General features: G+C 46.0%; 1 protein-coding gene across 1 annotated transcript in view; it reads left to right on the top strand.

Annotated features, from left to right (window-relative positions):
- The window catches only part of ZNF668 (zinc finger protein 668), a 28,548-nt gene extending 14,690 nt beyond the window's left edge, over positions 1 to 13,858 (top strand). The window contains exon 2 of the mRNA XM_030208789.1: positions 10,895 to 13,858. Within this exon, the coding sequence (XP_030064649.1) occupies positions 10,911 to 12,611 (1,701 nt within the window). The 5' untranslated portion in view covers positions 10,895 to 10,910 and the 3' untranslated portion in view covers positions 12,612 to 13,858. The remainder of the gene's footprint in view (positions 1 to 10,894) is intronic.
- Positions 13,859 to 15,311: the final 1,453 nt, after the last annotated feature.

The raw sequence follows: 15,311 nt of genomic DNA, 5'->3' as shown, positions 1-15,311 counted from the left end.
TTCCTTCCTTCCGCAGGACGCTGCCACCATTACCATGACCTTTGAGAACGTCCGCGGAGCTGTAGCGAGACCAAAAGAGAGCGCCCAAAATTGAAAATGACGCCCAAGAACGGCAAAACGCAGGAAACGCTGATGAGGCTGCCAAATGGGAATATGCAGATAAGCCTCCTTGAGCTCTAAAGCGGTTAGGAACTCTCCTGGCTGAATAGCCACCACTACGGACCGCAAAGTTTCCATGCGAAAATGCTGCACTGTCAGGAATTGATTTATCTTGCGGAGGTCGAGAATGGGCCAAAAGGAACCTCCTTTTCGAGGCACCACGAAATGAATAGCAGCCTGTTCGAATTTCAGCAGGCGGAACAGGCACCACAGCCCCGAGACTCACGAGGGACCGCACAGTAGTCTTGACCGCCACTCTCTTGGCAGCAGAGCCACAATGGGATTCCAAAAAGGCGTCGCCTACAGGCGAAGAAAACTTTAGCTTGTAACTTTCTCTGATAATGTCCAACACCCATTGGTCTGAAGTAATGTTGGCCCACTCTTCGTAAAAAGAGGTCAGCCGACCACCTATTTTGGGAACAGAAGAGTGGACCTGCGCCCTATCATTGCGAAGGACGTCCTGAAGCTCCAGGACGAGAGCCGGAGGCTGCGGAACGCTTATCATTCTGAAAGGAAGTCCGCTGCTGAAAACGATTGCGCTGAAAGTAGAGCATAGACCCGGGCGATATCTCCTCGCTTGTCTGAAACCGGGACGGGAAAAGGAAGTCGTAGCAGCCCTCTGCATCTGCCGAATCCTATCTTCTGGAAGGCGTTGACCTCTAGAGTCACCTAAATCCTTGACAATCCTTTCTAAATCTTCTCCAAAGAGAAGCTTGCCTCTGAAAGGAAGCCACGTGAGCCTCTGCTTGGAGGCCAAATCTGCCGCCCAGTGACGCAACCACAACAGACGACGAGAAGAAACCGAGAGGGCCATAAGTTTAGCCGAAGAACGAACTAGATCATAGAAGGAATCAGCTAAGTAAGCTAAGCCTGATTCCAAAAAGGCAGAAACCGATGCAAAACGGAGCCCATCATCCTGTTCCTGTGCCTGATGAAGCCAACTAAGACACGTTCTAGCAGAATACGAACTACAAATAGACGCCTTCAGAGCTAAGGCTGAAACTTCAAACGGACGTTTCAGAGAAGCCTCAAGACGACGATCCTGCATATCTTTGAGCGCCACACCACCTTGCACAGGGAGAGTAGTCTTTTTGGTAACAGCTGTTACCAAAGCATCCACAGAAGGGAGACTATACTTGTCCGCTTGATCCGAATCCACAGGATAAAGACGCGACATGGCTTTGGCAACTTTAAAAGTCCCTTTGGGGTCAGACCATTGAGCCGAAATCAGTTCTTGAATAGCTTCATGCACAGGGAAAGCCTTAGAAGGTTTTCTAGTACTGCTTGAAATTGACAGAAGAAACCTGAGGTTCTAGATCTGAAATATCCAAAGCCCCCCTTAAAGCTGCAGCTGAACACAAGGACCTCCAGCACCCCCCCCCCCCCCCGCAACAACCCCCTCCTGAGACACCCACCTTCGCGTTGCTTTGCCGGCGGGGGACCCGAAACCCCGCCACCACAAGCCCTGTCTGCTCACTATGGCGTCATCTTCAGCGTTCCTAACCTGTGGAGGCAGGGCTGCTGTGCGTCTGACGTCCTGCACGTGCAGGACGTCAGACGCACAGCAGCCCTGCCTCCACAGGCTAGGAACGCTGAAGATGATGCCGTAGTCAGCACACAGGACTTGTGGTGGCGGGGTTCCGGGTCCCCTGCCGCCAAACCAACGCGAAGGTGGGTACGATGGGCACGGTGGGTCGGATGGCTGCAGCCGGATGCATCGCCGTGGGTGCGATGGTGCCGGGAGGGGGGGCATCGCACCTCACAGGCAACTGCTAAATGAGGAAAACCTTGCTAGCGCCCATTTCATTTGTGTCAGAAACGGGCCTTTTTTACTAGTGGTTTAATAACTTCAACAGATCCCTGTATAGCACAATCCTATATAATAATTCTCACCTCCAACGTTCTGACTTGCCTGGGACCGTGGCTCATTCCGAGTTGGTCTGCTAGGCTCCATAGATCAGGCTGACATCACCATAGCCATTATGATGTCAACTTCAGAACCTGGGGGGGGGGGGGGGGGGGAGACATGCCTCACAGCTGATCCATGTCCAGAGGAGGGTCGCTGGACCTGGGTGGCTGGAGGGGGGGGGCAGGGGAGAGAGGAGGGTCACTGGACATGGGTGGCAGGAGGGGGGGACAGGGGAGAGAGGAGGTTCGCTGGACATGGGTGGCTGCAGTGGGCGCAGGGGGAGAGGAGGGTGGCTGCAGGGGAGCCGAGGAAAACCTTGCTAGTGCCTGTTTCATTTGTGTCAGAAATGGGCCTTTTTTTAGTAGTATTAAATAGTATTGAAAAGCAGGCTTTGCCCCCGAGGACTCAACTCTTGCAAATAGGGACTCCATGTTTGCATGAAGCGTAATATACGCTTTGGGGACCCCTTCGCCTCTCACAATGCCAGTATATGCACCTGATTCCTCCAGCACCAGAAAGCTGGTGGCTCTGACTCTGTCCAGTATTGCAGTATGGTTTTCCGGGCCACCAGGCTCAATTTGCGGCACAGGAGGTGAGCCCCCCCCCTTGACAAAAAGTGGAAGGCCAAGGGCATATCTATCACAAAATGATCCGGTCCCAGGTATATCCGTTCCTGATATTTTAATCATAAATCTCCTGATATGCTCCCAAAAGGACTGTATACCGGGGCAAGCCCAGAGTGCATGATAGAATGAGGTTATGGCCACATTTGGCGCAAGCAGTATCCCGTGAGGGCCCCATGTGAGCCAACTGTTGCTTAGTCATATAGGCTCGCATAACCACCCTGTATCCGCATTCCCGTAGTCTCTCGTCTATTGTTAGGCTCGAAATACTCCGCAATGTAGCCACCACGTCCCATCCTGCCAAAGAGGACCAAGACTCCTTTTTGCTACCTATCCTTGAGGACTGAATAATTTGGGGGGGGGGGGGGGGTTCCCTTTTAATTAACGACCGGTGAAGCCCCCAATCTTGGACTGCAACTCTCCATATTCTATTAAGTCCCCCTCCCTTCCCAACAAGTGTTCTAACCTAGTAACTCTCTGTCTCTCCAAAGTGAGGAATGTAGGGTTATCTATGCCCGGTTCAAAGGTAGTGTTGCCCCTAATAGCTAGTTGCTCAGACACTAACGATCTCCCCCCTAATCTCTTCACCAGCAACCCCCATACCTTCCATAATGGGCGGAGTAATACACAACGTTTAAAACGGTGTGGGAGTTGACTGGGTAGGTGATGCAACAGTGAGAAAAAAATCATAAGGGGCGAAATATTCCCTTTCTAAAGCAGTCGGGGTAAACAACTGGGATTGGTAAAATCAGTCTCCCAAGTGACGCAACTATTCATGATGTATTGTAAGCCACATTGAGCCTGCAAAAAAGGTGGGATAATGTGGGATACAAATGCAACAAATAATAATAAGCACGCTTGATTTATACAAGTACAGATCGGGGAGACTGAGCCCTCCCTGAGCCCAACCCCCCAACATAAAAGACAACTGGATCTTGGACTTCTTGCCTGCCCAACAGAACCTGCCCCAGACCCTATAAATACTTTTCAAATCTTTCTGCAAAAGTCGGAGGGGGAGTGTCTGCAGCGCATAGAGCCATCTAGGAAATAAGACCATTTCCAAAAGATTCACCTTTCCCCTTAACGATATCGGGAGGGCCCCCCCCCCCCCCCCCCACACACACACACACATCTCCAATTGCCTCCTCGAATCTCTCAAAAGAGTTGTGATATTAAGAGCATACAAAGACCCCAAGACCATAGCCAACTTGATGCCCAAATATTTAAAAGAGCGATCCGCCCAACTCAAAGGAAAGTCTGGACCCCACAGCTGCTTCACCTCTGGGAAAGACGCCAACGCCTTCGACTTAGCCAACTTTAAACGCAAACCCGCGTAATCCCCATATTCCCGTAACGTTTCCATGAGTGCTAAAAAGGAGTCATATGGATCCATAAGAAGCACCAACCGGTCGTCAGCAAATGCCGCGATTTTAAAACTGAGCTGGCCTATATGTACGCCTTTTATACAAGGATTCCCTACAATATCCCGAACAAGGGGGTCTAATGAAAGCACAAATAGGGGCGACAGTGGGCACCCCTGCCTCGTACCCCGGAAGATGGGAAAGGCCGGCGACTCCTCCCCATTGACCAGTACCTTGGCACGTGGAGAGTGATAAAGGGCTCGGATAGCTGACACAAACCACCCCGAGAAACCATATGACCCCAAAGAATCGTACAAAAAGTCCCAACGGACCATGTCAAAAGCTTTCTCAGCTTCAAAGCTTATAAGCAATGACTGTACCCCACTCTGCCTCCTAACGTCCAGCGAGGCCAGGATTCTCCTTAGGGTTTTTGCTACCAATTTGCCTTCCACAAACCCTACCTGCGCTTCATGCAAAAGATTCGGTAAGAACCTGGCCATGCGGTTAGCCATAATCTTTGCCAATAATTTGGTCTCCACATTCAACAAGGAGATAGAGCGCTAGTACTCCAGTCTCATGGAGTCCTTGCCCGGTTTGGGGAAAATTACAATCTGTGCCAAGGACAAAGTGGGCTGCAGTTCCTCCATATCCACTGTAGTATTTAAATATCTGGCTATTGGTGCTACTATATCTGGTCCCAGAGCCTTAAGTAAGGGACCCCGCGATATTACCAAGGCAACCTCATCATCCCTTATAGGACCATTTAAGAATTCCAAATCTGCCTGATCAAGAGTAGGTAGATTAAGATTGTTCAAGTAAAGTGAACCCAGGAGTCCCTGCTGAGGGGGGTTCATCATATAACTGCTTGTAAAACTTGTAAAAGATATTACATATTGCCTCATCCGACTGAACAACAGCTCCCCGTCTGTGAGGACTCTACCAGCGTCTCCTCTGGGACATGCTAGCCGAACCATCAGTTGACCTGCTTTTGTTGCCAAACTTATACAACCTATATTGGTGATATGTTTGAGATTTAAGGGTACGCTGGTGAATTAGCTCATTTAAAGCCACCTGCAATTCCAGTAGATGTCGTTTGTGGGCTTCAGTATGTGTCTGACCAAAGAGTCTACGGGCCTTGCTCACTTGGGAGCCCAGTCTCAAAATCTCTCTAGCTACTTTAATAAAGTGCAAGTAACTTATAATTTCCCCTCGTAACACTTCTTTCGCGCTTCCCAGTATAATATGTGCCCTATTCTGGGACTCATAATCGTGCCAGCATCTTACAATCCTCTCCCTAAAAGTCTGGTCCCTCTACAGCTCCAGTGGGAACCTCCAGGGGCTGTGTCTAGTGCTCTTATGACCCAAGTCCCAGTCCAGACACACCCACGCATGATCTGAGATTGTATAAGGCCCTATCTCTGCTTTGAGGACTGCACCAAACATTGCTTGTGAGACTAAAATGTAATCAATCCTTGTCTGAGTAGAGTGTGCACGGGAGAGATGTGTGTAATCCTTATCTGTGGGATATAACACACGCCAGGTGTCCACCAGATCCAGCAGTTGGCCCAAACTGTGCAAGCTCCTGCCTTTAAGACACGTGTCCTGCCGCCCCACATTCGATCTATCAAGGAGAGGATCCCAAACTGCATTAAAATCCCCACCACCACCACCAAGTAGGCACGGGGGTATCGGAGAAGGAGACCAATCACAGTTTGATAAAATTTCTTATCATACTGATTGGGGACGTAGATATTGCAAAACATTGTCTTTTGGCAATGGATGTCCATCTCTACCAATTCATAACTTCCCCCTGGATCTATTGATATGGGTCGTACCACTATTGCCACCCTTCTCCTAATTAGAACTACTCCACCTTTCTTTCCCTGAGCTGCAGCAGCCACACATGATTTTAATTTGGTACGCTCTACCTGACTAAGATACGTTTCCTGCAGTAGTGCAATATCAATTTTATGTCTCTGTAGGTGTTGCAATATTTTGGACCTTTTTATTGGTGAGTTAATTCCCCCTACATTCCAGGTTACCAGTTTCACCATAAACAATGCAAGATGATGATACAATTAATAGCAAATCTCAGATACAAAGTCCCAGGTTGGCGTCCCAGCGCTGCCCCCAGAACATTCAATAGCCCTAGGCCATCACTCCCACCACTCTGTAGCTTCCTCCCCCAATTTACTTCCCATTCTTCCTCATACGGATCTATTTCCATACCATTACCAAGCTTAAAAACCAAAAAGCTCCCCCCTCCCCAGTTCATCCCCCTCCCTCCCTCCTCAGAACCCCTTATTGAAAGTTCCCCTCTTGGGAAGTATCACGTCTTAATGCCACCCCGACAGCTCCCCCCTACTCCAAACAAGGACTGTTTCTCAATCGGATTCCCCATTATCACAAGCAGATCACCAGCAACACAAAAAAACAAAAAAAATGTTGTTTTTTCAGGACAAGCAGGGTTTATTCAGAATGGTCTGACTCCTGTCTCTAGGCAGCTGCAGCCTCAGTTCTCGCAGCCCCAAGAATCCTGATGTCCCAGTACTCACTCAATCCAATAAGCTTCAACTATTCTCTTTCTCCATTTCATTATTTCCTTCAAAATAATCCAAGGTATACAAATGCCTCTTCCAACTGCTGTGGTTGCTTGCTCTGTACAGGATCTAGTTCACTTCGCTGAGGCATATATACTGACCAACCGGGCCCATGCTCTCCTGTACTCCTGACAGGTAAAACTGTAAGCTCCAAACTCCTACACTAGGGTGTTGCTGCTCTTCTACTCTCCGCTGCGTTTTCCTCCTCCAGTTGTGCCACATACACCCTTGCCTCCTCCACAGATACAAACGATTGAACTGACCCCTTGTGGGTGATCTTCAACATGGCCGGGTATAGCAATGCAAAGCGTATCTTCAATGAGACAAGCTTGGAGCAAAGCAGTGTAAAGGCACGTTGCCTTGCCGCCACACCTGCCGAGTAATCTTGGAAACACAAAATACGTTGTTTTCAAATGTCAAGGCTTTGCCTGATCGTGAGGCCTGCAGAATACAGTGCTTATGAGCGAAATTCAACACTCTCAAGATAACCACCCTTGGTTTAGTGGGGTTAGGATGACGCGAGCCCACCCAATGTGCCCGTTCCACCTGCAGAGGACCCATACCATCTGGGGAAATTGATCTCTTTGGTGAGCCACTGCTCCAAAAAACCACCCATCTCCTTATCTCCAAGATTTTCAGGCAGCCCAATCAAACAGAGGTTATTCCTCAATCTAGTTTCCAAGTCCTCCATCTTTGCTTCCAGGGCCTCAAGCTGCTTTTTAAATGTCTATTGCACCCCCTCCACCTCCGTAACTCTTATCTTCCACCTCACTTGTTCTGGTTTGAAAAGCCACACACTCACAAGCCAGATCTTCCATTTGGTTTTGGAGCCATTCCAGCTTAGTATCTGTGGGGGTCAAGACGCCTCTCCAGCAGATCGTCCAGCACCGTAGTCATATTTGCCGTTATTTCCGCAACCCAAGCTGAGGATACTGAGGGGCCTGCATGGCTCCGTGAGGCCGCCATCTTGCTTTCCGCCGGCTTATTCCTGAGCTTCTCTTTTTGTGTTGTTTTTGCTGCCATCCGCCCCAGACCGATTGTCAAAATAATCCACCTCCACTCCAATTAAAAAAGGGAACCACTGGGGGGTCCGATGTTAGTCTGATTCCTGGGGGGAACGAAATGGGAGCCGGAGGAGCTTTCACCTGCGACTGCTGTCCGGCATGGCGTCACGTGATCCGTTTTGTTTTTTGGGGAGGGAGTGGGATCAAGTAGATCTTTATATGCAGATGCTCAAGGCCCCGCACTGACCACGATGAAGCTTATTTAAACAAGCTGACGGCTGACTCAGTGCCGCTTTGGAGAGGGTAGAGAAGGGAAGCTCTTGACATCTTGGGTGGCAGGGAGGTTCGTTAAACTAGGGGAGCTGGAGAAGGGGATATGCTGCACAAAGTTGGAGGAAGGGGAGGAGAGAGATGAGGTGCTGGACTATAGAAGTGTAAGGAAAGGGAAATTCTGGACATAAGGGGGGGCACCATGATGAAGGTTCACCTATGGTGTCAGATACCCTTGGCCAGCCTTGCTTGTTGACAGAAAATAATATTGATTTAAGGACTAGTCAGTCCTTAGAACAAGAATGCAGTTTCAGTATTGTGGCAGACAAAGTTGTTTAGCAGCAAAACCACTGAGGTGGAAAAGAACAACTATGTCCCACAAATAATCTCAGAAGCCGAGGAGGAGTGGGAACAGAACCAGGCTCTTCAAGAAACAGACCGAAAACGTCCAATGTTAGAAGTACAAGTTTTTATTGAGGGAAGACTCTGCACAAGTAGTGCCTTCTTCAGGAGTATATCTATTTGTTTAACACATTTATAACCCACATTTCCCCACTTGTAGTAGGCTCAATGTGGCTTACACAAGACTGTAGGGAAAACTACAGTGCATTAAAATACAATAAACAATGTAATAATGAAATAGTAAACGTTTACGTAGCATATAGACAACAAAGATAATAATAGTGAGTAAGAAAGATAGGGTCTGTGGATTTTGCTGTAATAAAAGAAGAGGTAAATTAGGTTGAGTCAGGAAAGTAGGCCTTCTTGAACAAGGTGGTCTTCAGTAATTTCCTGATATTTAGATGGTTCTGAGTTGATTTTAAGAATTTAGGTAGTGCATTCTAAATGAAAGGAACCATAAAAACATTTTAATAAATGTGCTATAATTAAAACAGGTATTATATTTATATATAATATATACATACAATGAGAAAAATTAAAGTACAATCACTAAAGTACAGATAATAATCAAAGGATATCCAGAGCACAACAATAAAAATATCTAAAGGAGAACGCAGCAGTCTATATATGTGGCATGTTTAGAGAGAGAAGGGAGACAATACATAAATCAGCTTTGAATCATCCACAAGGTATGTGAATACTAACCTTGGTACTTTATTTCCAAGAGTTAGTAGAAAGAACTATTTGGGATAGAGTCTCTAGAGGATGACGATCTGGTCTGAAAGAAATATGTATGTAAATGAACAGTTTTCATGAGAGAGAAAGAAAAAGAGAGAGCACACTGACTATAATGGTATTCAGCAGGACTGAAAAGAAAAGACGAAAAAACGGAAAGCAGTAGCATCCATGCCTTGAAAACGACTATAGGTGAGCAATGGCATAAAAGTAGTAAAGATATCAGTAGTGAGTAAAAGTAAGAGCAACCATACCTTGAAAAAGACCCTTGGTGCACAGTGGAAAATGTGGCTGCTTGACGCCGCTAGCTAGTCATTGAAGAAAACTGGGTACTGCATGTGCAGGGGTTTAAAAGGACACAGAGGTGCCAAAAGATGGCGCATGCATCGGAGTGAGCATGGTAGAATACAGCACTGAGGATTGTGAAGCAACTAGACATGGAGAATAGGTAAGACTTATACAAGTGAAATTAAACAGGCCAACAAAGCGTTTCTAAGAGAGAGAAAGAAAGAGGTGTAGGATTGGAATAAAAATGGGAAAGTAGAAAAAAGAGAGAGTGTAGAAATCAATGTGGGGTGTGTGTGGTGACAAGGGAAAATATGTACATGATGTAGACATATCGATGGGAGGTGAAAAAGAAAGCATATGTGGATATGAAATGTGAAGTCCAAGGTATGGTTGTATGAATATGAGGTGCAGACATCATGTAGATATAGTGAACCATGGTTATATAGCATAATGGTCACAAAGTCATTGATATGAATGTAAACTATAAAAACGTCAATTGGGTAACCAAAACGAAAGTGCATAGACATAATATATATAATAGAATGGTAAAACGGCAGTATACAGTAGGTACTCAAATTTAGCATTGGATACAGTTACATATAGAACAGTACGGCTTGAATGATCAGATAGACAATCCATATAAATATAAAGGTTTAAAAACATGTAAGTCTAAAAGAAGGAAAATATGAACAATGATAGACGACAATATTTATATGTACTAAATATGTAGCTGCGTACATCTAGTAGTGCTATAGAAATAAGTAGTATTAGGAGTGTGTGTTGTGTAAATGTGATTGTAAAAAGAGCATAACCCATATAGTAAAGGAACATCAGCTGTATAATTAAAAAAATGTTACGTAGATATACTAAATAATCGTGCATGTTGGGTAACATATCCCTGGCTTCCCTTGTTTCTCAAAAACTCTATACTAGGCTTGTCCAACCTTTTTTTTCCGGGGGCCACATTTTATATTTTGTAACATTCGGAGGGCCAAAACATGTACTGTCATATTTTGCCGCATGTTTCATCAGTGGCAAAATACAACAGTGCATTGTCCTCTCCCAAGCCTTCACCCAGTCTCTTTCTCATATGTACTCAACCCAGTCTTTCCCCTCACCTGGTTCTAGCTGCAGAAGAAACAGTAGGATTCATGCTTCTCCACTGTGACATGGCTCTCTGCAAGCTTGAGCTGTGTGATGCTGGAAGTTTGGGTTGGTCTTACGGTTTCAAGTCTTGTGAGACTTGGAACCACAAGACCAAACTGAACTTCTGGTACCACATGGCTTAAGCTTACAGAGAGCTGAGCCACAGCGAGGAAAGAGTCCTGCTGTAAGCACCACAACAATCACTTATGTATCATTGTTTTCATTATACAGTTGACATTTCTCTACTTTACTACTATATTTTCATCCTCCACATATGTTACCTAACATGCACGATTATTTAGTATTTTCACAAAGTTTAAATCTCTAAAATTCATTATGAATGTTTAGGAGGAATACTGTATTTTATCTTTCACATTTCCTGGTTTGCATTTTGCAGGAGAATTTACCTCAAGATGGAATCCTCCCACAACAATAATACTGAGCAGGAGAAGGCAGAACTATTTTGTGATGTTGAACCTCCAACTCCAGGCTATACCAAGGTGGGCCGCCGCTACCAGTGCCTCACGTGCCGCAAGACCTTCCCCAATGAGCCGCGAGCTCTGCGCCACACCATTTCACATGCTGGCAGCGGGGAACCCTGGCCTCTGCCACAACGGCAACAAGCTGCACGTCCTTTCCAGTGCCCACACTGTGAAAAGTCTTACAAGTCCGCCTCAGAGCTGCGCAATCATGGGCGAAGCCACACAGGAGAGAAACCCTTTGTGTGCCAGGAGTGTGGTAAAGCTTTCATGCAGGCCATCTGTTTGCGGGTCCATACAACGGGCCACACAGGAGAACTCCCTTTTGGTTGTAGCCAGTGTAGCAAACGTTACTCTACACCATCAAAGCTACGAATCCACCAGCGAGCACACACCGGGGAGAGGCCATATACCTGTACAGAATGTGGGCGCAGCTTTGCAGATCCTTCAGTGTACCGCAAGCACCGGCGAGGCCATGCTGGACTCCGACCCTATGAGTGCAGCACCTGTGGTAAGACCTACAGTGAATTGAAGGACCTGAGGAACCACGAGCGGGCTCACACTGGGGAAAAACCCTTCCTTTGTTCAGATTGTGGCAAGGCTTTCTCTCGTTCTTCCTCGCTAGCCTGCCATCAACGTATCCATGCTGCTGAGAAACCGTACAAGTGCCAGGATTGTGGCAAAGCCTTCACCCAGCTCTCCTCCTACCAGAGCCATCAGCGCACCCACTCTGGAGAGAAGCCCTTCCTCTGTCCACAGTGTGGCAAGATGTTCTCAGACCCCTCCAGTTTTCGCCGGCACCAACGAGCTCATCTAGGAGTGAAGCCTTACAAATGTGATAAGTGTGAGAAGCCCTTTCGGCAGCCAGCTGACCTGGCCATGCACCAGCGAACCCACACTGGGGAGCGACCTCACAAGTGCCTAGAGTGTGATAAGACTTTTGTAGCCTCTTGGGATCTGAAGCGGCATCAACTTGTTCACTCTGGTGTGCGGCCCTTCCAGTGTCAGGAGTGTGGAAAGGCGTTTGCTGAACGTTCCAGCTTGACCAAGCACAGACGTGTGCACACAGGTGAGCGGCCCTTCAAGTGTTCAGCATGCAGCAAAGCCTTTATGGTGTCATCCAGCCTACGCAAGCATGAGCGCACACACATTGTTCATCCTCCTCAGATCCATGGCTGCAACCATTGTGATCTTGCCTTTGCTGATTTACCATCACTGAGACGGCATGAGCGGGCACATACAGAAAACACAGTGGTTGTGGCTGGAACAGGGACAGTGCCCACCTGCAGGCACTGTGGTGTGATGCTCTCCTCTTTCCATGAGCTACGCAAACACGAGAGGACACACCCAGTGGCAAAGTCCTTCCCCTGTGAGGAATGTGGCAAGGCATTTGCTGACCGAGCAGGGCTGCGTAAACATGAAAAAATTCACTCCGGGGTGCGGCCCCATGCCTGTCCAGAGTGTGGGAAGACCTTTATCAGCTCTTCAGATTTACGTAAGCATGAGAAGACGCATGGGCGTAGCAAAGAGCAGGAATCCTATGACCCGCTGGTATCCTTCCTAGCACAATCGGAACTGATGGAGAAAGTGACCGAGAGTGGTGAGGTTCAGGAAGGTTTGACACCTGTATCCTGAGATCTCCCTAAAGGGATTTAATCCCAATGAAATGGACATTTAAAAATTCTCATCATGTATTGGTATTTCTTTTCAAGGAAATGTTGCTTCTTCCTGTGGCTCCTCTGTCCCAAAGCTGGATGACGACATATGAAATTACATCTGGTGATCAAGGTTGCTATGTGACAGTGTGCCCCAATATAGACTGTATGTATTCTGCTACCACTCTGTGGGTACTGAGAATGTAAAATGAAAAAAAAGTGCACCCTCCGTTTTTCAGCTCATTATTACTCAAATAACAAGAGAATAAAGAAAAAAAACCCACAAATCCTAAGTTTTTTGTGTTCCATTATCTCTCTGCAGTTACTGAGTGTGTAGCACAAATTAACATTAATTTTTAAGCAGTAACCTCATCTGAGCAACTGTAAGCTGGGAGTCACAGGGCAGCCATACAGTTGGATAACAGCTAAAGAGAGAATTCTTACATACAGTACTTATGTTGATTGCCAGAGATATTGAGTATTTTAAAATGTACCATCACATTTTCTGAGCACTTTCTGGGGAGCAACCCATGTAGGCAAGGTGTCCCCTGGATATCACAGATGTGCTGCTGCTGGATTGGACCACATGGTGTCACTGATATTCTGGGACACTGGGAAAAGTGCTGCTCTTCTAGGAGGGTTTTTTTTAGAGAGAGACACGGCTAGATAGAGGATTTTTAAAATATCAGGATTTAAGACTTTATAAGCTATACAAAACATGACATTGTTATTTTGATTGCAGAGAGCCACTGCTTTTGTCTTACACCTGGGTACAAGATTACAGCTGAAAGCGAAAAGCTGATCTCCTTTTAAAATTGAAAAAGAAAAGCAATGATGATGATCAGTATTTTCTCATTTTTATCTATTCATGTGACTTATTTAACAACAGAAAAATGCCTTTTTGTATTATTCAGGTACACAGTTACTTTGCAGAATTAGGTTCCTTGTCTCTGGTGAAAGTCTCATTAGCACTTAGAGAGTAAATAAACTCTGGAGTTTCCTGCTTAGTGTTCAGTTCCTGGGTTATTTATCTGCCAGTTGGACATGCTGCTATCAGTTATGAAATAAAATAGTGTAATGGTCCTTGTATCTGTGTCCTTGACCCTTTGAGTTTTACATCTCTGCCTGTTGGGCATCCTGCTAGCAGTTAAAGATATGCCCCAGGATTTCCTGGCCCCGGAGCATGTCTGTAATGCTTATGGTAAGAGAATAAAATATTCCAGTGGTCCCAGTCAGTGTCTCCTTTCTGTGGTTTATATCTCTGCTGTTTGGATATTCTACTAACTCATATGGATTTAAAATGCTCCTGTGGATATTTTTAATTCCTTTCTTTATTTAACAGAGTAGTAAACCATTGTGGATATTAAGAATATTGGCATGGGACTGCTTTGTGCATCACACCACAGAAAATATTCGTTAGATTGAGTCATTGGTATACAAAGCAATCGGCATGATGAAATCAAAGTAAGGAAAATAAAAAGAGTTTGGCTTTCAAAAGGGGTGGCTGAAAATAGAAGCATAGAACTTGTGGGGCAGAAAAGGACCATTTTGGCTTACCCACTCTGCCCATTTTTAATTGCCTGCTGCAGTGGCACAGGTCGATCTGGTTTTGTTGCCATCCATCTTGCTCTGCCATTTAGATTCATATGGGATCAATTCAGTAAAGAAAGGTGCTAACATTTACACACCAAATAAGCACATAAATGACAAAATGCTGGCTACGTGTTATTCTGTGAACAGGTGTTTAAATGCATAAATGTCCTTTTACTAAGGTGTGCTAACAATTAGCACTCACTAAATGGGCCTCTTTTATCAAACCGCGCTAGCGGTCCCCAGTGTGGTAATGCCGACAAAGCCCATTCACTTTGAATGGGCTTCGTTAGCATTGCAGCGTGGGAATCTCTAGCACAGCTTGATAAAAGAGGCCCTTAGCGTGTGCTAACTGATAAGATACCCAGTCTTATCAGTTAGCACGTGCTAAATCCATTAGCTCACCTTAGTAAAATGACCCCAGAGTGTGTAGTTGGAAGGTGGGCATACACGTGGGCAGCATTGGGGTGGAGCATATGCAGGGCTCATAGTTAAGCACGTAAAAGATTAAAATACTATAATTTACATGTTTCAGCAATTTAGATGTATGAGCCATAGAGCTGGCGTGTGTTAAGTGCTGGTGCCTGAATAAGCATGTATTTTACCTGCTACACTAGTATTCTATAAAGAAAAGTTGGTGCCCTCTAATTGCCTAAATATAGACACATTGTTAGTAGGATTGCCCTTGGTAAATTAAAGGTTCCATAGTGTCCCACAGATCAATCCAGAGAATTGTGGGTTATGTCCCTCTACCAGCAGGTGGAGATAGAGAGAACTTCAGAGGTTTACTATATGTGGTCATGTGCAGTCCCCTTAACTTCAGTATTCTCTCTATCTAGCAGGTGGATGGTCATATCTGTGCAGCTCTGGATTGATTGGTTCCTGGTCTGGTCCTCTGGGTCTAGTTGAGCTTCTGGGGCAGTGGCGTAGCCAGACTGCCAATTTTGGATGGGCCTGAACCTAAAGTGGGTGGGCACAAAATTTTCTCTCTATCCCTCTTCCCCAGCAAAATTTAGTCACACTAATCAGATGCATTTGTCATAGGGGTAAAGTGCTGCTTTTCAGTGCATCAGGTTTCAGAAAATTTATT

The sequence above is a fragment of the Microcaecilia unicolor genome, chromosome 7 (assembly GCF_901765095.1).
Source record: "Microcaecilia unicolor chromosome 7, aMicUni1.1, whole genome shotgun sequence".
Taxonomy (NCBI): domain Eukaryota; kingdom Metazoa; phylum Chordata; class Amphibia; order Gymnophiona; family Siphonopidae; genus Microcaecilia; species Microcaecilia unicolor.
Note: the sequence above shows the minus strand (reverse complement) of the source record. Positions and strands in the feature narration are given on the sequence as shown.